This window comes from Aspergillus eucalypticola (genome assembly GCF_003184535.1).
Source record: "Aspergillus eucalypticola CBS 122712 chromosome Unknown BO83scaffold_13, whole genome shotgun sequence".
Taxonomy (NCBI): Eukaryota; Fungi; Ascomycota; class Eurotiomycetes; order Eurotiales; family Aspergillaceae; genus Aspergillus; species Aspergillus eucalypticola.
In genome coordinates this window covers 525,457-549,280 of record NW_020290287.1, presented here as the reverse complement: position 1 = coordinate 549,280, position 23,824 = coordinate 525,457, and the positions used below count along the sequence as shown (strand labels likewise).

Below are 23,824 nucleotides of genomic sequence, written 5' to 3'. Positions count from 1 at the left end.
ACTCCGGTTCGAGTGGAGTTCGGCGGAGGTTATTCGAGTGTGATCTCACTCTCCCCTTCTCGATGCTTCTTCGGGATCTCCCCCGTCGGGTCCATCTCTCCTCTGGGCCCCTCAGGATAGTACCACCCGACATGATTCCTCTTATCTGGGCCATTTCTTTCTGTTACAACAAGCGGTTGAAGCCGTGGTTGTGAAATTTCATTTGTCTCATATGTTCATACATCTAAATCAATGGAAAAGCGTCATCGGGTGACTTTGTTCGCTATTGAATTATCATCGTTTCCGTTTCGCAGCGCATGCGCGGTTTGCGTCACGCTCTACAGAGCAGCAGCTAACCTTCAGAAGGGCGATTTCGTCCATACAAGATTCGCTCTTTTGGACTTTGGCTGACTCAAGATGACGGAAATTCTTGAAAGCCCCCCTACGTTTCAACCGCACGATGGATCAAGAGCTTTTACATCTCAACCATGCAACACGCAAGGCGATCCGGGAATCTCGTCTGGAGCAGGTACAGTTTCTTTGGAAGGTAATTCATCAACCATTCACAAACATGAAACGAATGCGGATGTAGTCCTACCGTATTCTATTGAGGAGCCAGACGATGAGCCTGCTGAGGCTGCAGGACAGACCACAGACAAACCGGCGATACGTTTTCTTCTTGGAGACAACTCAGAGATCTGGCAGGGAGAGCTGGTGGACTCGATGGAGGGGCTCCAGTGCGACTCAGATCAAAGCGCTAGCCGGACGAGAGGGAAGAAAAGAAAGCCTTCCGCGACAGCAACAGGTTCATCTCGACCATTCCGACAGTCATCTTCCGACTCTATCCCCAATGCTCAGCGTGACGAGTCCAATGAGGGTCCCAAGAGGAGGCGCCGAAAAGGCAGATGCGCGAGGGACCATTTGTCCCCGGGGATGATCTGGCAGCACGATAGCAGCGAAACCACCTCGTCGGGGGGCTACAGTTCAAGGTCTCCGTCAACAGATGACAGTGCAACCCAGCCTTTCACTCACACTGATGCCGATGCAATGGACCTAGATGAATGAGCGATATTATCGCGGGAGATTGACACTGTCGCTCATCCTTTCGTCCCAATTCTCCGAATCTATATGCGACACGTGACGTAGTTGACGCAGCGCTAGCCAGAACGGGCTGGACCCTGTATGACGTCACGCGGTTCTCATCGCCATTTCCGGCGAATCTCAACGACTTCCATTGGCGACCACCAGTCGATTGTTCATGCCCCTCACCCATTCATCTTTGCTCGTGGTCCCTGTGTGCATACCTTTTCAATTGGCCTATTGAGTATTCATAAAATTGACCCATATTGCTACAATGGCCGCCACTAGAACGTCTACCCGTCAAGCGGCTCAGAAGGCGAAGGAAGCCATTGCGGCTGCTCCGGATGTCAAGAGCCGAGGTCCTGCTGGCGCAAAGCGCAAGGAAACCACTGACAAGGGCCCTGCACCGAAGAAAGGAAAGAAGGAGGATGACAAGGTAAAGCCCGAGGAAAATCAGCAGCCGACGACCGAGGAAGAAGTGAAGACAACAGAAGGTATGGTGTACCGTCAATCTATAGAGATTCGGGCTGACGAGATCAGAACGTGCGGAAGAGCCGGAAAAGCCAGAGTCGAAATCTGAAGGAGAACCTGAGAAGCCTGTCGAAAAGGAAGAACCGCAGAAGACGGATGAAGAGCCCGCAGCGGCACCAGCTGAGCCCGCCGACAAAGCTGAGGATCAACCAAAGCCAGATGAAAACCCCGAGGAGAAGCCAGAAAAGGATGTAGAGGAGAAACCAGAAGAAAAGAGTGAGGAGAAACGCGAGGCAGAGCCAGAGACAAAGCCAGAGAAACCCGCTCCTGCTGCTGACAGCGCCGAAGTAGGTGTCAAAACATCCCAGGAGCGGGAGGAGAAGGTCGCATCAAACGTACTCGAGAAGGGAATCATCTATTTCTTCTACCGACCGCGCGTAAATGTGACCGACCCGCAAAGCGTTGGCGATGTTGCCCGGAGCTTCCTGGTGCTGCGACCAACACCCATTGGTGCCACATTGAATCAACAGCAGGGCTCTGTGGAGCCTGGCGCAAAATGCCGGCTGTTGATGCTGCCCAAAAAGAAGTTTCCCACCTCTGGTAAAGAACGTGATATGGGGTTTGTCGAAAAGGCCGGACAGAGTATGAAGTCACTCCAAGAGAACTTCATTGCTGGCGATACGTACGAAACGTCTACCCGTGGTGAGCGAACCGTTCCCGAGGCCAGACCGTTTGCTGAGGGCGTCTACGCCATCACATCTACGACTCGGGCGTCTCACTTGGCTTATGTCTTGACCATTCCGGAGACTATCGGATCTATCCAGGAAGACTTTGGTTTGCATTCTCGAGGCAGTTGGGTCATCCAGTCGAAGAACCCCAAATACCCTGGCCCATCCTATGCTCAGATTCAGAAGGACCCCGAGTATCCTGAAAGGTACACTATAGCTGCCCCAGATTATTCCAGAAATATTCGCTGATAATACTTAGTGTACGCGAAAAATTCGGCGACTACCGCTGGGTCCCGTTGCAGCCAGAATTTATCGACTACCCCAATGCACAATTCCTGATGGTTGGCGAGGCTACCGACGACCTGGGCAAGGCCGCGACAGCCGAAGAGGGCGACAAGCAGGCCAACGAAGCACAGCCCGGCGAGGAACTAGAGAAGCTGGAACAGGAGAATGAAGAGCGGATTGAAGCTCTACGGGGTAAGTTGCCAAGCCTGTGTTATGATCGGATGACTAACTTCTGTTTAGGCGATGACACCATCTATGAAGATCTCGGGTTGGATGCGAAGAACTATCCCAAAGTACCGACGACCTGGAATGGCGAATGAAAGCTCAAAAGCAGTGACGAATCTGAAATAAAGTATTGAAATGAAATATGACATGACTCGAATTTTATCCTGTTGCAGAGCTTGTAGAGAACTGCCACTGGACTAGACCCTCGGCTCTCGCTAATTCATCCTATAAAGCAAATTGCATGCAGCGAAGCACCCACGCGCCTGCAGCACTAGTATCCCTTGAGTTCCTCTATGTCTGGTCTTTTAGGGTAGTTGGGGTTGGCTAATAAGGGAGATGCACTTCTATTACTTAGCAGGGTTCATGAATTTCGCGTCGGTTAAGGTATGAGAAATGGGTCGGGGTATATGGTCTTCATAGTATTCAGGTGTTGGTGTTTAGAGTAAAATTATAAGATTTGATATCCATGGTATTAAGGGGTTTTGTAACAGTTGTGTGATGGTGAGTGATGGGTTGTTGTAGTGGTGGTTAGTACTAGTAGGGTAGTACTTCGTTGTATGAATATATTTTTGCGGGTACGAGTTAAGGTGATAACTCCGACGCGGTCCTTCAGCATCATGAGTACAACCATAGTTAAATTGCAGCGACAACTCAAATTTACTTAGTAGTTAATTTTCAGCATAGGACAGACGGTCAAGTGGATTTTAAATTGAATCATAAGAGGCGGATACTAGTAAATACTAATAAGTGAATCAGTGGGGTGTCCGACACCAGATATATTTACCCAGCTGCCATAATGTGACCACCACTCAAGAGAAGAGAGTACTTCAGAAGCAACACTCGCATCGCAGAACCCAGTCCGGTACATAGAATATGTTTACCTTGTTTGTCCCCATCGCATTCATAATGCAGTAATTACAACTACGACACTCGTTAAACCGGACGCCAATTCCCTCCTCAGCTCGTAACTGGCAAACGTTCAGTTAATGAGATGAAATCTTGATCGCACGTAGAATATCATCCAGCGACCAGCCTGGACCGCCCGGGACAATCTCCGCCCAGACTTCTTCCGGCACGGCGTCTTCGGCATCCAGAAGGCTCCAGTTGGGACTGGGTTCCGGCTTGATCCATTTGAAATCTTCGACCTGGCTCCAGTGATCTTCGTCATCTGGGCGATCGTGATCGAGCGTCTATGTTTATCATCGTTAGTAGAAGCATGGACATGATTCGAGAGGCCACCTACGTAAACACGGGGTTTCCGACCGAATCGGACATTGCTGCAGTCCTCGATAATCGGGTTGCTGGAACAGCTGAGGTAGACGTCCACATTAGAGCAGTTATGCATCCGGAACTGCCGACAGTCAACCACAAGAATGCTGTTCTCTACGCCAGTGATATGGGCTGGGCCGTTGATCTGGCCACAAACGAGGAGACTCTCCTTAACGCTCTTGATGGTCAGACTGGTATACGGCTTTCCATTGGCCGTGGGAATGGACATGTCGACTACGCAGTGGCGAAGATGGGTAATAGACGCCGGCACGGTTGCGGTTGAGCCTGAGGACGGCAGCATGATGTGCAGGTTATGATGGTTGTTCACAGACACTGAGGACACGGCCGTTGCGGCAAATCCACCCCCTGCGTCTGACTTGGGTTTGTCCTCATCTTCGTCCACTGTGAATGCAGGGATAGAGGTCGGAGCAAGCTCCGGTCTTTGTAGATGGAGGCGGTTGTCGGGTTCGTTCAGCGGCGTTGACGGATACATGGGGGTTTGTGTCGCAGACGAGCTGACCGATGATGTGTCAGGGGAGGGGAACCCAGGGATACTGCGTCGACCTTGAGCGGCGAGATGCGCTGCATCGGACAGAGAGATGGCGGATGCATTCTTCTTGGTCTTGAAGCTAAACTTTGGTCGTGGTTCGACTGCAGCTCGAGTCTCGACGAGTTTGTCCTGCAGAGCTTTAATGGCCTGGAAAAGTCAGTACGGCAAAGCGTTACTCAGGCACGTGGATGTGTACCTCAGCATATATCCGCTGATCGTAGGTTGGGATATAGCTGGCTGCGTCCTTGACCTCGTTGGACAAGCGCGCAATGCCCGCCAGACAGTGATCGGTTGCGTCTGTCCGTTCACCTCCCACTAACGACGTATCGGCCAGCCGATCCATCTGTTCCTGGAGCGCTACAGGAAGAACAGGGGTCAGATTCCTCTCTTCTGAAAAGAGGAAAGAGCATAGGTAATCAGCCGGATCAGCTCAATCATACCGGTGATCTCATGCTGAAAATAGCGGAAGAACCGTTCCTTCAAGGGGATTTCGGACTTGAGAATGGTTTGATTCTCGGACTGAGAGGGCCGACGGGCCGGGTCAAACTCAGGCATCGACATGATGGCGATGTTTTAGATGAAGGTAGAAAGTATAAGAGGATAGGGAAAGGACGAAAGGACGCGAGTCGACGTTCTTCTTGGGTTGGAAGAATGGGTCGGATGGGATGTATTGATGACGTCGACCCGAGCTCGCTTCACTTTTTACAGCCGGAACAGCAGAAGTTGGAGCTTGAATTTCGGGACTGAGTAGGTAGATATGGTGAATGTTGCCTTGCTGAAGGGAGCAGAAATGCTAGAAAGCTCCAGACACACGAAGGATTAGCTATTCACGTCCAATGCACGATAGGGCATCAGTCCACCCCAGCGATAGGGGGAGACAGGGAGGGGCAAGCGCGCTTCGATGGCCAATGCCGAGTCGATCACCCGCCGGTCCACCTCCGGACACCCCGGAATTGAAGCAAAGGGAATCCAGCATTACCCACCCCAGTAGGTTAGGACGACATGCACGAGCAGCGTGTCCAGCTCGTGGTGGCACGAGACCAAAATTCACTGGGTCGGTTCTGCTATGAGAGAGTAGTAATTGACTCCCAGAAGATGGTTGGTGACGTCGACTAATCGGGCCGTTCGGAATCCGGCAATTCTCGCCCTCCGCGTCGTTGGCGTCCCCGCACTAGTCTCTTTCGGGCCACGACAGCGGCCACTCCCGAATTGACATAAGTTATTATGGAATTATTATGGAAGAAAGTAAGTAGTATATGATATTATGGATAGCATACATTTCATACATTCATTGCACATTAAATCAAAATATATAGTAGCTCATCACACATACAGCCAGAATGCATTGTAGCCCTTTTATTCCAAAGCGCCAACGCCAATGTCAGCCGCCAGACTCCACGTTCCTTTTTCCCTTCAGAATCACGTCGACGATAGCTCTGGCAGATCGGGCCGTGGAAGAGAGGGAAGACCATCGATCTCGGCCAGTAGTTCGGTCGAGAGCAACGAATGCCGTCGACGTTGAGTATGGAAATCAGCTGCCATGGGCCGCTCCACCACTAGTCGGTCGAAATCAGACCGCAGATCACAGTCGCTGGTCGTCTCAATGCCGTCTTGCATGCGAACCGACCTCAGCACCAGCTTGCCCGCCTTAACCCAGAAGGCAAGCACCTCGGTTTCCTGAGGGAAGGACAATGCCAGTTGTCCCGGTCGGAAGACAGACGGGCTAATCTTGGAAGAAGCCTTTCTCACCCGCGACAGCTGAAGACGCCCGTTGGCCTTGGAATCCCCCACATATACTTCGCACATTCCGTTCGCTATAATGAATCGCGTCCCGGAGGGGGACTGCGCCGCATGCACCACTCGCGTACTAAAGGTATCGTTCGTTGTCTTGTCATCCAACATCGAGAAAAATGAGGGGTATTCTTTCGCAAAAAAGGCCGTCAGGAGAACCGCATGCTGTGTCCCATCATAAAACACCCCCGTAAAGTCCCCGTCGTTGCTTGTCCACTAGGAACAGTTAGCGGCAAGATCATTTTGCTGGAAGAACGAATATACGTACTGATGGAAGCTTGAGCGACTTCGACTTGTCAGGGACAATGCTCCATTGCTGAAACGTGCAGTTCCACACGTCGACGTAGGCATAGTGGTCTCCAAGATGGGTGGCAATGGCGAAGTGTTTTCCATCTGGAGAGAATTGCAACTTCCTCTCGATGATAGCCTCCTGTCTTTTTCCTTGATATGCCGTCCCCTTGGCATTGGGGGACGCGCCCATCACAGACCGGTGGCCAAAGTCCAACGATCGATCCATGCCACTACCTAGCGAGACTCTCTGGATAGTTCGTGTGCATATCTCGTATACTCGGACCTGGTCTTGAAGGGTGAACGCAACATACCGATCGTTGCGTGACATAACCATGCAGGTAACGGGGAAGGTCTGGTTTTCTGTCTCGATGGTGAGGTACGCTTGAGGAACATCGCTGTCGTTCTCGAACACGACGAGCTCGTAGTGCTGTGTCTGTTAGTATCCAATTCACGAAGTCAAGGACAATAGGTGAATACACACCTGTCCAACAGAAGCCAGGACGGCGCACCGCTGGTCTCCAGCCGCGGCTTGTTGCACGCCCGGAATATCGTATTTATGACCCTTGGGCTTTTTTCCATCCCCGACGCTTGTTTCGAACCTCATCACCCAGTTGCTGCCTGCACCCCAGAACAGCAGGCAGCTTCCCGAGGTCGAGAAGCAGAACCGAGGTTGACGAGGTAAATGATGTCCTCTGGCCGAGTTTCTCCTGAAGAGCGATGCCCCGCCCCCAAAAGGTAGCTTGACATTTCTGAGGTCGCGCGAAAGGGTTTTGATAGCTTGCCTGTCAAACGACTGGTCCGTCCTACTCCGCGATAGAATCGGGCTGAAGACTTCGGTCGTGGTGGCGATAGCCTGCTTGCTCGTTACCTTCGACAACGGGGCTGGATTCGAGCTGGGTGAAATCGGGCGTTTTGACGGGTCGGACTCGAGCCGTGAGGACTGACTGGTGGAATGACTGAGAGAGCTGGAACAGGACGTGGTGTCCCTCGAAGTCGAATCCAGAAGAGAATGGCGCCGCTCTGCCTCCGAATCCGAGAAGAAATGTAGGGCATCTGATAATTGCTCGAGAGGCTCGATCATTCGAGCATGCTGAACCCTCTTATTGCCTGGGCATAGAGGACAGTCGATATCCATCGTCAGAAATTCGGGGCTCCCTTGTAATTGCTAATCAACGTTAACACTGTAGAATCACAACCAGGACCATCAAGATTCCGCTCCTACCTCGTAAGCACCTTTGTCATGGGCCTTTAATTTTTCCTCCAGTAGTGGTCCAGGAACCGGATGCACCGCAGGGCAGTTGACGACGTAGACTGCGCTGACACGGGAAGTCTTAGGTTGAGGTTTCGGATCTGCTTCGGCTGCAGATGAGCTCTGCAACCACTGCGTGAGGTGTTGTTGATAATCATGGGAGAATGCTTCTAATTCCCCGTTACAATCCCACATTTGCACGCGGCGGTTGATAAGCCACCGCACGAACTGGCTAGATGCCTTCTCCCATGAAGTCCGGATAGGAGCCATTTGATGCCAAGTATCCCGAATCCTCCGTGTCTGTAGGGGCGGGTGTTCTTCGGCAGTTTGACTTAAGATGATCGTTGCGAAAATGCGAAGAGGCGCGGTATTGAACTCGTCATCGAAGGCAGCCAGGACCGTCCTTGTGAGCTTTTTCTTGATTTCCTGTGCTTGATTGAAGGACTCGTCCACTTTATATGCTGCCGGACTGGTGTAGCCCTGTTCTTGGGAAATCCGACGGCGATCAATGTGACACTGGATGATGGCGGAGTCTACTGCCCAAAGCATATCAAATAAGAGACAGAAGGACACCAACTGATCCGCATCATTCTTCATCACGTTCGTCAGAAGATCAGTGATAAGCCTCTCTGGAGCGCCCGAAAGTGGATACTAAGAAGCAGTAAGTTTCTGTCCCATCACAACATGTTTCATCAACAACACTCACAAGACCTGTTGCGAAAGGAGGAAGAAAGGGCTTTCCACAGTCCAACAGGAAGGCCTGACTCGTTGACAGATCTGGAGATCCAATACTAGTTAGGGCCTTGGGCAGAAAATCACTAATCAGGAAGCGCTCGACATTTAAAAGGTCCGGGTTCCTCCAGGCCGCTCTCATGGCTCGCTCAAACTGGAACTTTCGGTCGGTATCAATCGCCTCCCCGCGCAACAGGAGCACTCGAATACCTGTGAGTAGCGTATGCGCGATGAGGAGCCTGTATCGAATGAAGTCGCCATCGGTCGATTTATGGGAGGGAAAGAGCTCGACTTTGACTTTGACTAGGTACATCAGAGCCGAGAAGATGGTCTCGGTGGGGAGCAGATAGGGCAGGAAGTAAGGGTGACAGTCGCGAACATGGCTCAAACCCTGAAGATAGGTTCGCTGGGCGTCGAAGATGGTCTTGATCCAGAAGACGGAGCGGGTGAGAGGCTCAAGGGATGCCTTGGCATCCTGTTGGTAGAGCGCGATGTCCAGCGCATGCTCTCCGATGATTTCGCGTAGGATGTGGGCAAGATCACGGCGGCCCAGCTGTTCCCACACGGCTGCCACCAGCGGATGTGACATGGGGAGAACCGGGATGGCAGGCCACGGACATAAGAGCGAGCGAGCAGACTAAAGTTCGATCACCAGATGACTGGTTTGGAGGGCACGACAAGGAGATCCGATCATCGACAGAGAGCCGCAGCGACAAAGAAGAAGTTGTTTCAGAGTAAGAGGAGAAGGAAGAAAGCAGGTTGAGGCGCCGTGCCCGCCTGCTGCCAGGTGACCCCGACTGATTGGGGGGGTGAAAGCAACCATGCCGTACTAGGACGAAAATGCCTTATGTCGGTGACCTGCAGCCCTCCTCGAATTTTTCGTGGCCAGCTTATGCGAGGCTGCGTGTCTGTCTTACACGCTTTGCTGATTTGCTCGCAGCCCGTCACCCAGTCATCCGGCCCGCTCATGGACACGGGAGGGGTTGCAGACGCCCCAGCCTCGTTGGTTGATGATAAGTTAAGAAGTAATCCCTTGCTAGTAACGCATTGGTGGTGTTAGCCATCGGAGAACCAACGACAGTTGAAAGGAATGGGGAATTGTTATTGGAGAGGCCAGTGTGGGAACCGTCATAGCTTTTGGGGGGGGGGGGGAGGACCCATTGGGACTTTGATAGGCGATGGTCCGGGCTGGATCGAATGTGACAGAAGGATAGTGGGCAGTGTGTGCGCAAGAGTGGAAACGGAGAAGATCATTCCTGGCAGGAGATGGAGACGGATGGAGACGGGGAACAGGGATTGCGGGTGGAGAGAGCGACCAAAGCAGTAAGGTACCGGCCCCAGGCTGCAACTAGACGGAGCAACTAGTTGCTGTCCCCTGGTTCTTCTCCTCCCCATCATTGCAGGTGGAAGGGATCTGGCTCGCTTTAGGGCTCCTTCGCTTGACTCGGTTGCGTAGGGAAGCTTCAGGGCATGTTTCACGAAGCATGACTTTATTGTTGCTTCGTCCAATGATCCTGGCAGGTTAGATGCATGGGGATAATGACCGACTTGGGATGCATAGAATGCTTACGGTGTGCCTGAGAGGATGAGCGGCACAACGAAGGGGCCAAATAGCCTAAGCTAAACTAGAACCTCGTACTAACAGCTGTATCTACCATCTAGTGATTCTAGTCACTGCTAATAACTAATTGTTACTCACTAGTCAGCTCGTTACCCCTCCATGTGTCTCTCATCATCCCAGTCTTTATTCCAGGTACCATTTCTGGTAGGAGTCTCTTCCCCCCTTCGGTCGGTCTTTACTCATCACTGACATGTAGTTAGTTAGGGATACATCCGACTTACCGGCTCACTGATTTGGTTACTGACTAGGCTGGTCCCGGTAGTTACCGCCGTTATAACTGTTTTGGACCCCACGGCCCGTCCGTCTCGCCTACAATTAGCGGCAACCACCGAATGGTCAATCCCCGCCCAATCTAGCAGCTGCTGTCTGTACACTCAGTCTGTACTCTGTCAGTTTGCCGCGGTCGGCTTTCTTCCTCCATCGTGCTTACCAACCACAACCACCATTATATTACTTCACACCTTCTCCTTCTACTTTTTATTCTTCCTTTCTTTTTATTTTTTATCTACCCCTCGGTCTGACATGCATGGAGCCTAGTACCGCCCATGCAAGACCGACTGTTTCAACCCCAGGGCTTGTCTCATAGCATGTTGCCGTCCAAACCAGAAATGACGCTAAAGCATGTTTGCACCTTGCTGAGCTAGACCGAGGTACACCGAGCCTGAGACTATTATTAAATTTGTGCCCTGAGTACAAAGTAGATAGTAGTGGTGGTCTCGTCTCGTGCACTGCCACAGCCGGCGGTTCCCCGTTCTTAGGCCCGAGCGCCCTAGTAGCAACTGGTGGTTCCTCTCTTGACTGGGTCCCCACTAGAGATCGTGCACGAGGCTTCGTAGGATCATCCACTATTCTGTGTCTACTTCTGCCGTAGTGTCAGGCAAATCACCCATAAATCCGTCAATTGTGGAACCTTCATCTAGAGATACCTCAGACGGGTTCCTCGATCATATTGAAGCTAGGACGAAGTCAGCTACGATTATCAGTTTACTCGACTCTTCTATAAGCTCATTCGGAAAACGTGGGACCGCCCTCGGCTAGATAAAAGTTTAGCTATGCAAGTTGCTAGGGATGAATTGGTCTCATTAAAGATCACTATTTGCTGGAAATTATGATTTGATTAGGAAGAAAAGGAATCGAACCTTCGATGGCATATAGCCATTGATATTTAGTTCTTTAATTGGTTTATTCCAAGAAGATATTAAAAAGTTATTGCTTATTCTACACAGGCCTGCTGAAAGCTATATGTACTGAAAAAAGCATACTCAGTTTCAGAAACGTATGACACCTGTTTAGGGTAAGAAATAAGGTCATATTCATGACGCGCTCAGCATTGAAGAGAATGACGTGGTATATTTACTCCTGCATTGACATCATGCGGCGAAGCTGAGATGGGTTGGCCAACTTACGGCCGACTGATACTATGAAGCAAAGGTTAATTATCATATATCACGAAAATCAAAATTTATCCGTGACATTAATTGACTCTAGTCGTTATTAATCTAACTCACAGTTCACTTGGTATTGTAGTTTCGACTGATCCATAAATCCGAACAAGTGACTCTCTCACACCTTCAGTAGACTGTGCATCGTTATCAAGGGTCAAACTAGCCTCGACACCCCTGATACGGCCGGGTAGTGTCATGTGTTCCTTCTACACCTTCCCCTTTTTGATCATCGTACGTCGAGACATTCAATCTAGCTAGACATCAGCTGGTTCTTTCCCATAACATCTTGGGAACCTAGATAGATTCATACATACCATTCAACCGTTCAACCAGTTCCTGCTCCTTCGTCTTGAGATCATATGAATCTTGCTAGAAGTAAAGCGCCGCCAAGACAGCATCACGGAATGCAAGCATGCCGTTGCTTCTAGGATGAAAGGTTTTGATCTGTCTGTCAGGCGTGAACAATGGTATATCCTGGCTCGAATAATTCTTGTTGGCGATGTCTGTTTGGGCCTGGGCAAAGAGCTGAGCCTCACGTCCTTCCGGCTCGCCAGCGATCCGGAGAGCTAATCGACACATGGCTACTGCGTAAGGGTCTGGATCTGTGCCCAGTGTGGTGTTGCAGATGGCCGCGTCGGGGAGAGTGAGCCCGTCTAAAGGGCTGATCATTGTAGTGGTAATAAGCGCTTGATCCTCCGTACTGACTGATGAGAGCGATCACATCCTCTTTCATCCACGATCCATTTCCGGCATAATCAAAGGAGAAAAAAGTTGAAATCCAGCAGTCTCAGCAGCCTGAAATGCCAGAGCCAACGAAGCATTGTTGGCATACCAACCATTTGCAATGTCGAGTGCAAATGCATCAATATGAGCATCCATAGCTTCGAGCATGTGGTCTTCCCAAGTGGCAGCATCCCATGTAGGAACATTCCCCACCTGGATTTGAATATATAGGGTCAGCATTCTCATTGAAAAACTTTCAAGAAGTAACTATGATCAATAGGCATACCATAAAGTGCGCAAACACAGCTGCTACCCGCACATGACTTGGAACGAGCCATGAGGTCCACCAAATGAGAGAAAGGAGCCTCATACTCTGTTGGGCATCGGTATGCAGTCTATCAGAAATCGAAGAAAAAGTGGAAAGAATAGGTCTTAAGAAAAGAGAGTAAGGAAGTAGGAAGGGATACGAAAAGTTTTGTAATAAAGGAGGGACTATACGACAAAAGAGAGACTGACAGTAACCGTTGGTTGGGGTGAATATGGAAAGATTAGGTAGCTAGCTGTCCTATTCATATTTACATATAATTACTCATTAAAGATAGTTCGACATAATTTTGATAAACCCTCCATACAAGGACTGAACAGAAGATCCACTAATTTGTATGAGAATAATAGATAATACGAACCTCCAGTCTCGACTTCTGAAGGCTGAACAGCTTTGACTACTAGTGTGTGCGTTCATTACACTTGCTCCATAGCTCAATCCGCTCTTTGAGCCATATAAAAAAATTAAGAAGACCCACAGTGGTAGTGGCACAGGTATCTATCCGTATAATCTTTGTGGATGAAAGAGCTCGACGAATTCCCTAGACCCATTGCTAATTTGCTAGGCGAAGCAGAGATTACTTGATCCTCACCCGATTCATGATTCAAACTCAGCACACCAGTCCAAATTGCCTGCTAATCGGCGGCACTGATTTCCTAGGGTTCCAGCTCTCGCAGGATGTCACGCTTGAGGACAAATTACGGATTTTCCCCCCTCGTTGTTAGGTGTTCTTATTACTACAGGGTATAATGCTTTGCACCTGGTACTCTTAGAAGTTCGTATTTATAATGCCTCTTCCAGTAGCTGGCTTTCTTGTAGCAAACTAAGAGGTTGCCCAGCGGTAGAGCAGGAACAAGCATTGTTTCACAACTGCCATCATTGTTGGTCATTACATTTGCACCGCAATGTAGCCGAAAGAAACCGATGCGAGTTTTCGAAGGGCTGCTCCAAAAGGGGCAAATGACTATCTAAGCGGTTCTAATCTAAAAGGTAGCTCTTTAGCTCACTACTAGTCATGCACTCCTAATCATCGGGTGTCTGTAGTAAAAACACAGAATTGTAGCTTGGTGAAGGTTCAACGGACAAAACATGAAAAATAACCGATCGTCTAGTAATGAATAAAATATTCACGATATATATTTCATGCTGCTAGACAGCTCTCTTTCGGCTGTGCCACCATCATCTTCTCCTTTCATTTCGTTAATACTAGCAGTAATCCCATATCTTACGATGTTATTCAGCCATTCTCTCATGCTTGCTGCTGCTATAGCTACTTTCGGCGCCGAGGCCACTTCAGAGTGCTGGACCAATGTTTATAACGAAACATTTGCTTGGTTCAGCAGCGCGCCCATCACATACAGCTTCCATATCGAAACAGCAAGCGAATGTGAACATTGGTGTGGCCAAACAATGAAATGCCAAGCCTGGTCTTATATCGGACATTCGAGCCAGTGTGACCTTTACCGTGCGACGGCGGTAGCCATTGCACCCAATAAGGGCTTTGTGTTTGGCGGCTGTTCTCCAAAGCCAACCGCAGGGCTATGGTATGAGGCTGTCGTATCAACAAGTTCGCATCTTCCAATTTCGTCCGTCGCTGTTGCCGCTAGCAGTGATGCTGCGGCAAGTCCAAGCGTAGTGGCAAGACTCACCTTTAGCCCAATTCGATTGAGATAGCAAAGCTGACGCTAGCCTTGCGTATCCCTTGATAAAGGCTCATTCCAAGCGTGGAGTAGAGCAACACGGGCATTACCTTCAACATCGCTACCATCCCCATCGGTGATGCCTCTGGCAAGCGACTGGACAAAGACCGAACGGGCCGCCGACGCCAAGATAAGCTAGACACTCGGACTACTTACAAAGTAGTAGGTACTATCGCGTGCGTGGACCTTTATGGACTATTATGGGCATGGTGAATCAAATGAACCTAGTGGCGGATAAGTATTCAGCCAGGTAGAAAGGTGGATGGAGATAAGCTGCTACTATGATGAGACCTGAACCCTTAGCTCAAAGAAGTGGAGGAAATATGTAGCAAGATCAGGCAGCAATCACAGTATGTCCTTTTCTAGCCTACCACGCAAAGTATCATATTATACACAATATCCCTAAGTTTTCGACTTTACTCGATCTGGTACCTGGCCTACAGTCAGGCCCCACACGCAATTTTAATCTTCTCCTTCCCAATCTGTCACCCTTCTCACAGTACGATAACTGTATAATTACCCTATGCCCCCTCATATTACACGTTCGTCTCGGATTCTAGACCCAATCACCCACTATATCAAAGCGCGATGATCACGAAATCACTCCTCCCCTCTTGGCTCCGAATGTGCGTAACTCGGATAGATTCAACTCTCATGTGAAGGACTTAGCATTGACTCTGTCCTAAAGCTTCTTAATGGGTCTGAGCATCTTCTCATTCCTACCCCAACTGCGACTCCTCTGGGCAACCAAAAATAGCTCAGGTCTTTCAATCAACTATGTACTTATAAACCTCATCTGTGCGACAGAGCAGTTTCTGCTTGTGCTTCTTTACAACAACACCCCAGATGCAGAGCCGAATATGTTTGTGGAGAATCCCGGCTCCTTAGGAGACTGGATGAATCTTATTCAAATCACTGTTGTCTGGATACTTTCTGGCCTTACGTGAGTTTACATATGCATTCATTACCACTCGAGAGACTTATACTGACTCCAACTCCTGAAAAAGATTTACACTAAGCCTGCGATACCCCTCCGACTCATCCTTCCGAGTCAAGCGCTCCGCGGCCTTATCATACATTGCCTACCTCCTCGTAGCCGTCGTTCCCCCAGTATGCGTGGTCCTCACAACCCGTAGAGGCGAGGATCCGCCCACCAGCGAGATTGAGTGGCAGTTCGCTCTCTGGAGTGGTGTCCATCTCATATTTGTCAACCCGGTCATGACACTTCTTTCATTCAGCGCTGTGTTCTGTCAGGCGCCGAAATTGCTAAAGGGGGTGTCGCCGCCGCGGGCTTTGAGTCTTCCAGGACTTGCGATCCAAGCAGTTGTGTTCACAGTTCTTGCTTTGAGTTGGCCATTCCGGTTTGTATATCTCGATCCTGATTGGAATGTTTTTGCATCGTGGTTTGCGCTGTATACCTGGTATGTTTCTGTTGGTTGGACGGCTGTGGACTGTGCGGTCTTTGCGCTGGTTCAGGTGATTCTGCTGTGGTTGGCGTGTAGGAACAGGAAGCACTGGCAGTTGGCGGAGGATGGCGAGACTGAGCCGTTACTGGCTAATAGGAGATGATTGAGTCGGTTGATGTGTACATTGCCAGTTATTCACCGCTCCCAAGGCCTTGTTTTTTGGTGTCTCTCTTAGTCAATGGCTGAGTTGGTCAGCTGCTGACAGGCATCGGACCATATGATGTAGACTTAATTCCCATTACAGCTAAAGAAATTCCCAGTCCGCTGGTTTGTATGGGAAACGAAAATAGACAATATGATCTCATAGCACAGATACCCCTGTAGTTCTCTCTATTTCGTAAGCATGTCAGTTTCTTGACGCTGTAGTTAAGGCTAGTCAAGGCTAGTGATAGCTCTTTTATACTGAAGCTATGATAGAGTTGAACCATACACTAGTATGTTCAAGTAGCAGGAATGATATAGAATAAGTCGGGTAGTTATAATACTAGGAATCATGCTACCATTCCGACTCAATCATTAGGTAGTTCTATATGGACATCAAATCCCCATAGCTAAAGCAGGGAGCTTCTCCTTCTACCGGCTAGTACTATTAGCGGCTCGAAGGGGGTACCATGGCTATATCATACCCGACGCTAAGTCATTAATCGAACAATCAATTGTCTTAACTTCTAGTTCACAACTGTAAACTCTACCATATCGGAAGCTGGTATCACCACCTCTGGCCGTCCATCATTATCGGGTGGACTTGTAATCACGCCGAATCCGATGACTGATACAATGGTATCTATATGATCTTCCTTTGTTCCCCAGTCCCACCAACTTAACCTGCATCCTTTGAACAGGTGTCGCATGACCTCTCCATCTCGAGCATCTTCTGGTAGATCAATCATAGTCTCAAGCTCTCGCACTTCAGTCCAGGTCTCGTTGGGCTGTAGCGACATAAAACCGTCGCTTGTACCCACTGCGCACGGAACATCTTCTTCCTCGAACACAGCATATCCAGCCGTACAATAACTGCGCCAGGAGTTCCACTCTCCCGTTTCCGGACTACGCCGATAGAAGCAAGATGCCTCCCAAGCATACAAGTCATTGACTGAGAAGGTAATCGGTCGAGGAATCCCATCTCCCGATACCCCATGGTAGGTAAGCTTCCAGGTCAAAGGCCAGGCTTCTTGGGTTCTCCATGTCGGCGGTGCTTCAATCTCGAGGGTAAGAATCGGTACGCCTGGGGCACTTAGCTGATGTTAGCAATCTACTACTACACACGAATGAGCAGAGAAGTACTCACAGAGTGTTGGGATCGACTTCGAGCACAGGAGAACTTGAACGCCTTGGCCGCGGTGGGGGCGCACTACCTTCGATTAATGTGAAAGAGCATCGTGCGCCCCCAGGCAGTGTCATCGGGGTCGATTTCGCCTCCAGCTCCGTGACTTCCAACGTTTCTTTATTTGTATCGTTCGATCCCCAATCCCAAAGATGTACCTCACCTCCGGGCCAGAAGAGCTCGTATGTGATCCATTCACTTTTTATAACGGATCGAGATAGAGTCTCCCCAAGAGGGATTTCCCACGACACGGCTTCATCATCGGCACCCAAGTACCAGAGGTGAAGAGGGTTTGATTGCCGCGTTATTGGTGAGGGGCAATCTGACTGCACCTCCACCTCCATTAGGCCCTCACTGGGCGAGTCACGAAAGACCCTGAATCCTTCATCGGTGCTGGGGGACCAGTAGAAGTAGCATGGTTTGGGTTCCTGGTGCTTTTCGGACCGCGTGATAGTCACTGTAACGAGATTCAAGTTCGGGCTTTCAGTATAGAAGTTTCTGGGTGCAGTTAGAATTACCTCCAGGGCTGGAGTATGTGGACTTTCCGATCCCTTATGTCAGTATCTTTCCGATGGGCTGTAATAATACGAGGGACACACACTGTCGGTCCGCATTGGAGAATTTTAGATACTGTTTCAAGGGGTCGTTCATGGTAACGGATATGTTGGTTGAGAAATTTAAAGCTATAAGCAAATCGCGTCGGGATAAGAAATGGAGTGTATAGAAGAAGATTATCAGTGGACTTAGATTACAGGGAACAGACGTCCTTATATGGAAGTGCTTGTGCGGGGTGTCATTGACACCACCAAGACGTAGTAGATTAGTTAGCCGAGCTAAATCAATACTACAGTATTGGTAACTTCAAATTTTTTTGTTGCAATTAGCCGTGCTGCTCTTATCTTAGTTGCTTTGTATATGGTTGTGTGTTTCAATACACAGTAGTCAATAAACTGCACTAGTAATTTTGCTCGGATACGGAGTTCTTTTTGCATCATGTGATTTGGACCAAGTTCTCTTCTAAGTCCGAAATCCTTGTGATATATGTACTTGTAGAGACTGTGGTCGAAGCGCCGCACGTAGGTGTTGACGATCGCGTGCTCGGGCTGAAGCAATGTGGTCTTGATCAGACCCTGCACGCGATCGTCCAACAGGGTGTCGTAAATGACCGGCTTATACTGCGACTCGGAAACCAACATGATAGACTAGTATGGAACCTACTGGGCGTCGGAAGAAGCAGGACTCTGGCCGTTGGCAAGTTGCTTGGTAGGCAACTTGACCCTTTGCTGGGGCTGGGGGAATGGTTGGAGAAGATAAGCTAAGATTCAAGCTACGGGAGCAAACGCCTACTAAGATGAAACTTCGCCTACCGTTTCTAAAACGAGCCATGACGTGTATTCTCCAACCCTAGGGAGTGGAATATGCTTGACTGGTGAGTCCCTTTAATTCTATACATAGCATTCCCTACTCTACAATCTATCGGAAGCAGTCCTTCTCTCTGTCACGCGGACATCCAATGGCCCTCGTTCCCAGACCATGTACGACATCTGCTCCGCCCAGTTGGAGCTATGTGGCCTAAGCTGCAGATCAAACCGAAAAAGTAGACGAGCAAGAATCAGACGCATTTCGGCATAGGCCAGACTAGAAAAGCGTTGTCAGTCGAACGACCTACCCATACAACAACTATGAGCAAACGAGAATGTTCACCTCTTTCCAATGCAATTTCGAGGTCCAACATGAAACACCTGGACTGACTGCAAGTTATCGTCCTTGTACGCTGGGTCGCCCAACCATCTTTCCGGAATTAAATCGTCCGGGTTACGAAAGTTCTCGGGGCACCTCGACGTTGCCCAGCTATGAAGGGATACAGCGGCCTAATTAGTCGTCAGTCAGTGCGTAGCTCTCCTCAATACAAAAGGGAAAAAACAAGCAGATTCAAGACGCACCCCGCCTGGAACCCATCGCCCAGCAAATTCAAACCCCTCCCCAGGCACCTGTCGCGGCAACCCCGAGGGAATTGGCGGATACAATCTCCAACCCTCCTCCAAACACGCAGTCAGGTACTTCAAGCCAGCCACGGACTGGATTGTGATCTCCTCCTCCACGCTGAAGGCTGTCTCAATCTCTTGCCTGAGCTTGCGCATCTTCTCCGGATTCTTCAGCAAGTAAAACGTCACCGCCGCCAACGAGGTCGCACTCGTCTCACTCCCCGCCACAATCAGCGTGGACAAGTTGTTCGCTAACTCGGCAAATGACAGCTCCGGCGCTCCCGTTGACAAATACTGCATGAAGTCCTTGCGATCTGTCTCCTTACCCAGTCGGCGCATCACCTTCTCGGTCGCCTTGGCGATATGCGCCAGCCGCTTGCGCGCCAACTCCGCCGGCAGCAGATACCACAGCAGGAGAGATTGCAAACCGGGAAATCGCGCGCTGATCTGTATGAGCATGCTCGTTTTGAGAGCTAGGAAGATCAAGCGCACCCAGTCGTCATAGGCGCCTCGTTTGAGACAACCGAAGGGCTCACCGAAGCCTAGGTCGCCGATGATGTCAAAGGTGCAGAACTGTCTCCCTAGATTATTAACATGATAGAACAAGAAAGAGGGGGTTCATCGTTGCCGCTCCTGCACACGGAAACTCACATTAAACCAAGCACTCATGTCCACCACTTCGCCCGCGCGCTGCTCCAACTGCTGGACGAACAAGTCCACATACCCCTTGATGATGGGCTCTTGCTCGCGGATTGATTTCTCCGCAAACGCGGGGGCCAGCTTCTTTCGGAAGCGGTTGTGGTCGTGGAAGCCTGCCGTGGTGATGCTCTTGTTGCCCGAAGCAAAGCCCGCATAGAATGTGGGGTCTTTTCCTAGTTCAGGGAATTCAGTGCCCGTGGGACGCCCGCTGTAGATGGACGTCCAGGCACGGGGGTCGATATAGGAGAGTTCGTTGGGGGCATAGCGCACGACGGGGCCGTAATGGGCGTGGAGGTGGCGCATATCCTCGTGGAAGTTACCGCGGAGGAGAGCATAAGCATACCAGACGGGGAAGATGGTGGCGTATTTGGAGCCTGGGTAGTTGGAGAGCGGGTGGAAGTAGAGGTTGTATAGAGCGAGGGCAGTGAAATAGGTGGGAAGCTGGATGGTGGTTTAGTGGGGATTGATTGGACCTGGGGTAGGTGAGAGACCAGGATGGAATTATAGTACTACATACCGCGATGAGAACTGGGCTAATCGCGTATTGAGGGTTGGACCACAATGATGGAGCGACATTACTTCCTAGACGATACAGCCCATGTAAGCTGGAGACAGCCATGGTGCCTACCCGAGGCTGTGACTTGCCTCGACGGTTTTTGTGGCAGGATCCAGCGTATTACCTAGTAGCAATGTGTCCACAAATGGGAAGGAGGGGGCGATTGTATCACTTCCTTAAATAGGAAATTTGTTCTAATTCATGTCTACAACATGATTTCCCAACTGAAATAAGCACAACATCGAGGCCTTCATGGCCGGGCATTCTGCATTCGGTCTAGTCGCGGAGCCTCTCCAAATGGGTTAGCCAGCATCGGGCCATCTCAATACGGTAATAGGGCGCCCTGGTTGAATTTCCTTACCTGATACATGTTGATCAGAAATGAAATGAAGGACACACAGTCATGCAAAGTAGAAGAAAAAGCAAGGTCTGGCGTGGTATATGTATTCGCTTCCTACGGCCCCCGGTTGGCATGAACAAAAAGTACTAGTATACATTCAGTAATCCCGAAGAGGGAGCTTAGTTATCGGTGACCCTAAAGCACCGCCGAATCAAGCTAAATATAACGAACAAGTGAGGATCCCATCTTCCCAAGATGGAGTAAATCATTGAGTCCGAATGCGCTACGAAGTCATCAATATGCCCTCCTCCAAGTATCAAGATCAGGATGGTGCAGTCCAGTCAGCAGATCGGATTCCCTTGGATTCCAATTGCTCTATCTTCCCCTCCCGAAAGGACCTGCCTCATTGTGGATGAGTAGACTTCTTCCGTTGGGGATACTGTTGGATTCAAAGGCAGGAATGTGGATGGGGAGATGTCCCCTGTTGTTCGGGAATGAATTAGTGTTATAGATACCTCTGGGCTTAATGCGTGATGGGCATATTGCACATTCGGGATATTCTCGAAGTGGTAATGGCCGAAGGGGGGTCGGATGGTGTGAGGGCAAGTTCGGCGAAAGAGCAGCAGCGAATTTGACTCTCATGCAATTACGTAGTCGTGTTATTGTACTGCTTTAGTGACCATTCTCTGAGAACCTATCATTAGTTCTTTTTTTGTGCAGCATACCCATTGTTGGCTACGGTTCTAGTTACACGGAGTCCAATCTTGCTCCATTCAGCTGCAGTTATCGTATTCAATCCGTTAAGATGCTCAATAAAGTATTCCAACCATTACACGGCGATATTACCATCCCAGTGGCCCATCGGTGTTGCTAAAGGTACCATTTGGTCCATCCTTATCCAAAGTCGCGAGGCGAACCGTCTGCAGTGCACCACTCTCCGGGGTGCCCCAGCCGCGGAAACGGTTGAAGTTGGTGGCGCAGAATCCCGGGTCGCTCGCGTTGACTTTCCATCCCTTGGGCCCATAAAGATTGGCGTAATGGCAGGCGATCATATTGAGTGCCGCCTTGGAGCTGCGGTAGGCAGGGAGTTGAAAGGCAGCAAATTGATCCTTGGGGTCCAGCCGGCCGGTACACGACCCCAAGGCTGAGGATACAAAGACAATCCGCGGCACAGCGGCCTTCTCCAGCAGAGGGATAAAGGATTCCGTAGTGACGACTTGGCCCGTGGTATTGATGTCAAAGCCCGCTTGCCAGGTTTGGCGGAGGGAGGTGCCTTCGGGCAAGCGGCCCTCGGTGATCACACCGGCGTTGTTGATGAGGACGTCCAACCGACCGAACTGGTCTGCCACCTGTTTGGCAGCCGACTGAATGGAGGTGTCATCGGTCACGTCGATGATCACTCCGTCGACGGTCAGTCCTTGGCTTCTGAGCTTGGCAATAGCTTCTTCACCCTTGGCAGCATCGCGGTAGCCCAGGAGCACGTGGTAGCCCGGGTGGTCGGTAGCCAGCTTTTTGGCGACCTCGAAGCCGAGCCCCTGGTTAGCGCCGGTGATAAGGACAATTGTGCTGTCAAGAGAAGTCATTTTGTGCAGCCTAGATGAAGAAAGGGTTAAGGCAATGTGAGACAATCTTCTGAGGGCAGGAAAGGCGGGGAAGCGATTCATTGATTTAAGAATGTGGAAGAGGAGAAGGAGGGGAAGGGTCCTTGAAGGGGGACTGATAGGGCAAGCAAATTCCAACGACTCGGGGAGGACGGAGCTATCGGCATTAACGACGAGCTATGCACAGTTAAAACCCGGTACTTTACCATCAAACATAACATTAATACACAGAAGATGTAGTCAAGGCCCCCCATAATCCAATGCCCCGATTGCCCGACTCCGTCCCCGAACCCCCGCGGGCAATCTCAGCTTCAATCATCCAAATAGGACAAATACTGAGGTTAGCGCTTACTATCAATATTCCTATTATTGTAGGTTTCTGATCCACCAGCCCACTTGCTATATTTAACAAAAAAGCTTATTGATTATAAAAGCTTCCCAAGCTTCCGTGATCAGGGTTCGAGCCTTTGATCCCTGATGGGCTCGGCTACTTTCACAAGAGTACCACGACAGCACCTTCTCCCCCCATCCTTGCCTATGTCTGTCTCTGATTACTCTCCCCGGCTATTTCTCTTTTAGTTCAACCCGTCACTTCCGTTTACCACAACAGAAGGCAGTGTCAAACTCTCCTGCACTTTCAGTCCCCTACTAGTAAATTTCTCTTCCTTTAATCAGGGGCCGGCCACTAGCCGCCATGCAGTCCAAAATTAGGGCACCAGTGCATTAGCGCTGAGGTAAGTTCGAAAATATCGTTATCCAGAGTAAGTTTATTCTCATGTCTTTAATTTGAAAAGAAAAGAGAAAAGATAATTACTATACATAGAGTTGAAGAGGGCGTTTGAAGGCCGAATTATATTGTGACTCTAGATATTCCAGGAATTTATTTTTTTTACTTGATAGTGATCGACCCAAGATTGAGAAGGTTGCTATACCTAGATGCTCTTGATATTATCTTTACACATATATTATTTTTACGCGGGTGGTCCGTCTATTCTATCAGTCCTCTATCCAGGACAGAAGTGTTGGAGGATACTATTAGCGTTTTAGAAGAAAGAAAGAAAGAAAGAAAGAACGAAAGAAAGAAAGAAAGAAAGAAAAGATGACAAGTTTTAATTTGTATGTCGACCTGTGCAAACTAGTATTCTGCATCATGTTCCCAAGAATAAATTGGCAGTATATACTCGTAACTCGTAGGACCGTCGACAAATTAGGAGTTCAAACTGAAGACATTCATCTCGCTCAATTTAAGTATCTACTCAGTATTCGCATAACCACCCCTCTGACACTCGACTCGGACCGAATAGGATTTCCATTGATGACAATCTTCACATTTTGCGGTTCGGGTCTGGCACCCTACCGCCCACAAAACATCATATCGTATCATAAATT

The 23,824-nt window shown here is 49.7% G+C and overlaps 9 protein-coding genes across 9 annotated transcripts; 2 read left to right on the top strand and 7 right to left on the bottom strand.

Annotated features, from left to right (window-relative positions):
* Positions 1 to 396: 396 nt before the first annotated feature.
* BO83DRAFT_361591 (uncharacterized protein) lies at positions 397 to 2,863 on the top strand (the record flags this gene model as incomplete). The annotated part of the gene is made up of 6 exons (XM_025529466.1): positions 397 to 961; positions 1,126 to 1,159; positions 1,348 to 1,553; positions 1,600 to 2,464; positions 2,518 to 2,735; positions 2,784 to 2,863. 6 exons carry the CDS (start codon positions 397 to 399, stop codon positions 2,861 to 2,863), a joined length of 1,968 nt encoding a protein of 655 aa, XP_025387926.1.
* A 589-nt stretch (positions 2,864 to 3,452) lies between these two features.
* On the bottom strand, positions 3,453 to 5,167 carry BO83DRAFT_378721 (putative tubulin-specific chaperone c). The gene is made up of 3 exons (XM_025531328.1): positions 4,784 to 5,167; positions 4,012 to 4,734; positions 3,453 to 3,958 (listed from the first exon to the last, which is right to left on the bottom strand). Exons 1-3 carry the CDS (start codon positions 4,928 to 4,930, stop codon positions 3,752 to 3,754), a joined length of 1,077 nt encoding a protein of 358 aa, XP_025387925.1. The 5' UTR covers positions 4,931 to 5,167; the 3' UTR covers positions 3,453 to 3,751.
* Positions 5,168 to 5,871: 704 nt separating this feature from the next.
* On the bottom strand, positions 5,872 to 9,734 carry BO83DRAFT_361587 (uncharacterized protein). The gene is made up of 5 exons (XM_025529465.1): positions 8,625 to 9,734; positions 7,892 to 8,569; positions 7,151 to 7,834; positions 6,647 to 7,096; positions 5,872 to 6,594 (listed from the first exon to the last, which is right to left on the bottom strand). The coding sequence occupies exons 1-5, from the start codon at positions 9,237 to 9,239 to the stop codon at positions 6,007 to 6,009; spliced, it is 3,015 nt and encodes a 1,004-aa protein (XP_025387924.1). The 5' UTR covers positions 9,240 to 9,734; the 3' UTR covers positions 5,872 to 6,006.
* Positions 9,735 to 12,003: 2,269 nt separating this feature from the next.
* On the bottom strand, positions 12,004 to 12,426 carry BO83DRAFT_39613 (uncharacterized protein). Its single transcript, XM_025533114.1, has one exon. The coding sequence runs from the start codon at positions 12,383 to 12,385 to the stop codon at positions 12,086 to 12,088; it is 300 nt and encodes a 99-aa protein (XP_025387923.1). The 5' UTR covers positions 12,386 to 12,426; the 3' UTR covers positions 12,004 to 12,085.
* Positions 12,427 to 15,052: 2,626 nt separating this feature from the next.
* Positions 15,053 to 16,033, top strand: BO83DRAFT_408483 (uncharacterized protein; the record flags this gene model as incomplete). Its single annotated transcript, XM_025534047.1, has 3 exons — positions 15,053 to 15,090; positions 15,153 to 15,407; positions 15,472 to 16,033. 3 exons carry the CDS (start codon positions 15,053 to 15,055, stop codon positions 16,031 to 16,033), a joined length of 855 nt encoding a protein of 284 aa, XP_025387922.1.
* A 565-nt stretch (positions 16,034 to 16,598) lies between these two features.
* On the bottom strand, positions 16,599 to 17,958 carry BO83DRAFT_408482 (uncharacterized protein; the record flags this gene model as incomplete). Its single annotated transcript, XM_025534046.1, has 3 exons — positions 17,856 to 17,958; positions 17,219 to 17,794; positions 16,599 to 17,163 (listed from the first exon to the last, which is right to left on the bottom strand). The coding sequence occupies exons 1-3, from the start codon at positions 17,903 to 17,905 to the stop codon at positions 16,599 to 16,601; spliced, it is 1,191 nt and encodes a 396-aa protein (XP_025387921.1). The 5' UTR covers positions 17,906 to 17,958.
* Positions 17,959 to 18,087: 129 nt separating this feature from the next.
* BO83DRAFT_445965 (uncharacterized protein) lies at positions 18,088 to 18,694 on the bottom strand (the record flags this gene model as incomplete). The annotated part of the gene is made up of 1 exon (XM_025536585.1): positions 18,088 to 18,694. The coding sequence occupies exon 1, from the start codon at positions 18,448 to 18,450 to the stop codon at positions 18,088 to 18,090; it is 363 nt and encodes a 120-aa protein (XP_025387920.1). The 5' UTR covers positions 18,451 to 18,694.
* Positions 18,695 to 18,720: 26 nt separating this feature from the next.
* On the bottom strand, positions 18,721 to 20,557 carry BO83DRAFT_427385 (cytochrome P450; the record flags this gene model as incomplete). Its single annotated transcript, XM_025535342.1, has 5 exons — positions 18,721 to 18,892; positions 18,959 to 19,125; positions 19,198 to 19,812; positions 19,891 to 20,379; positions 20,456 to 20,557. 5 exons carry the CDS (start codon positions 20,555 to 20,557, stop codon positions 18,721 to 18,723), a joined length of 1,545 nt encoding a protein of 514 aa, XP_025387919.1.
* Positions 20,558 to 21,600: 1,043 nt separating this feature from the next.
* BO83DRAFT_378719 (carbonyl reductase) lies at positions 21,601 to 22,492 on the bottom strand. The gene has a single exon (XM_025531327.1). The coding sequence runs from the start codon at positions 22,415 to 22,417 to the stop codon at positions 21,677 to 21,679; it is 741 nt and encodes a 246-aa protein (XP_025387918.1). The 5' UTR covers positions 22,418 to 22,492; the 3' UTR covers positions 21,601 to 21,676.
* Positions 22,493 to 23,824: the final 1,332 nt, after the last annotated feature.

What these genes read in the sequence shown, in the direction of transcription:
- BO83DRAFT_361587 (XM_025529465.1), bottom strand. Translation starts at nt 9,239, where the DNA reads ATGTCACATCCGCTGGTGGCAGCCGTGTGGGAACAGCTGGGCCGCCGT. An exon ending in ATGACAAAGGTGCTTACGAG is followed by an intron (nt 7,835 to 7,891) that starts GTAGGAGCGGAA and finishes AACGTTGATTAG; the next exon opens with CAATTACAAGGGAGCCCCGA. An exon ending in AGTCGCTCAAGCTTCCATCA is followed by an intron (nt 6,595 to 6,646) that starts GTACGTATATTC and finishes AACTGTTCCTAG; the next exon opens with TGGACAAGCAACGACGGGGA.
- BO83DRAFT_378721 (XM_025531328.1), bottom strand. Translation starts at nt 4,930, where the DNA reads ATGGATCGGCTGGCCGATACGTCGTTAGTGGGAGGTGAACGGACAGAC. An exon ending in ATCAGCGGATATATGCTGAG is followed by an intron (nt 4,735 to 4,783) that starts GTACACATCCAC and finishes TGACTTTTCCAG; the next exon opens with GCCATTAAAGCTCTGCAGGA. An exon ending in GTCGGAAACCCCGTGTTTAC is followed by an intron (nt 3,959 to 4,011) that starts GTAGGTGGCCTC and finishes TGATAAACATAG; the next exon opens with ACGCTCGATCACGATCGCCC.
- BO83DRAFT_378719 (XM_025531327.1), bottom strand. Translation starts at nt 22,417, where the DNA reads ATGACTTCTCTTGACAGCACAATTGTCCTTATCACCGGCGCTAACCAG.
- BO83DRAFT_39613 (XM_025533114.1), bottom strand. Translation starts at nt 12,385, where the DNA reads ATGATCAGCCCTTTAGACGGGCTCACTCTCCCCGACGCGGCCATCTGC.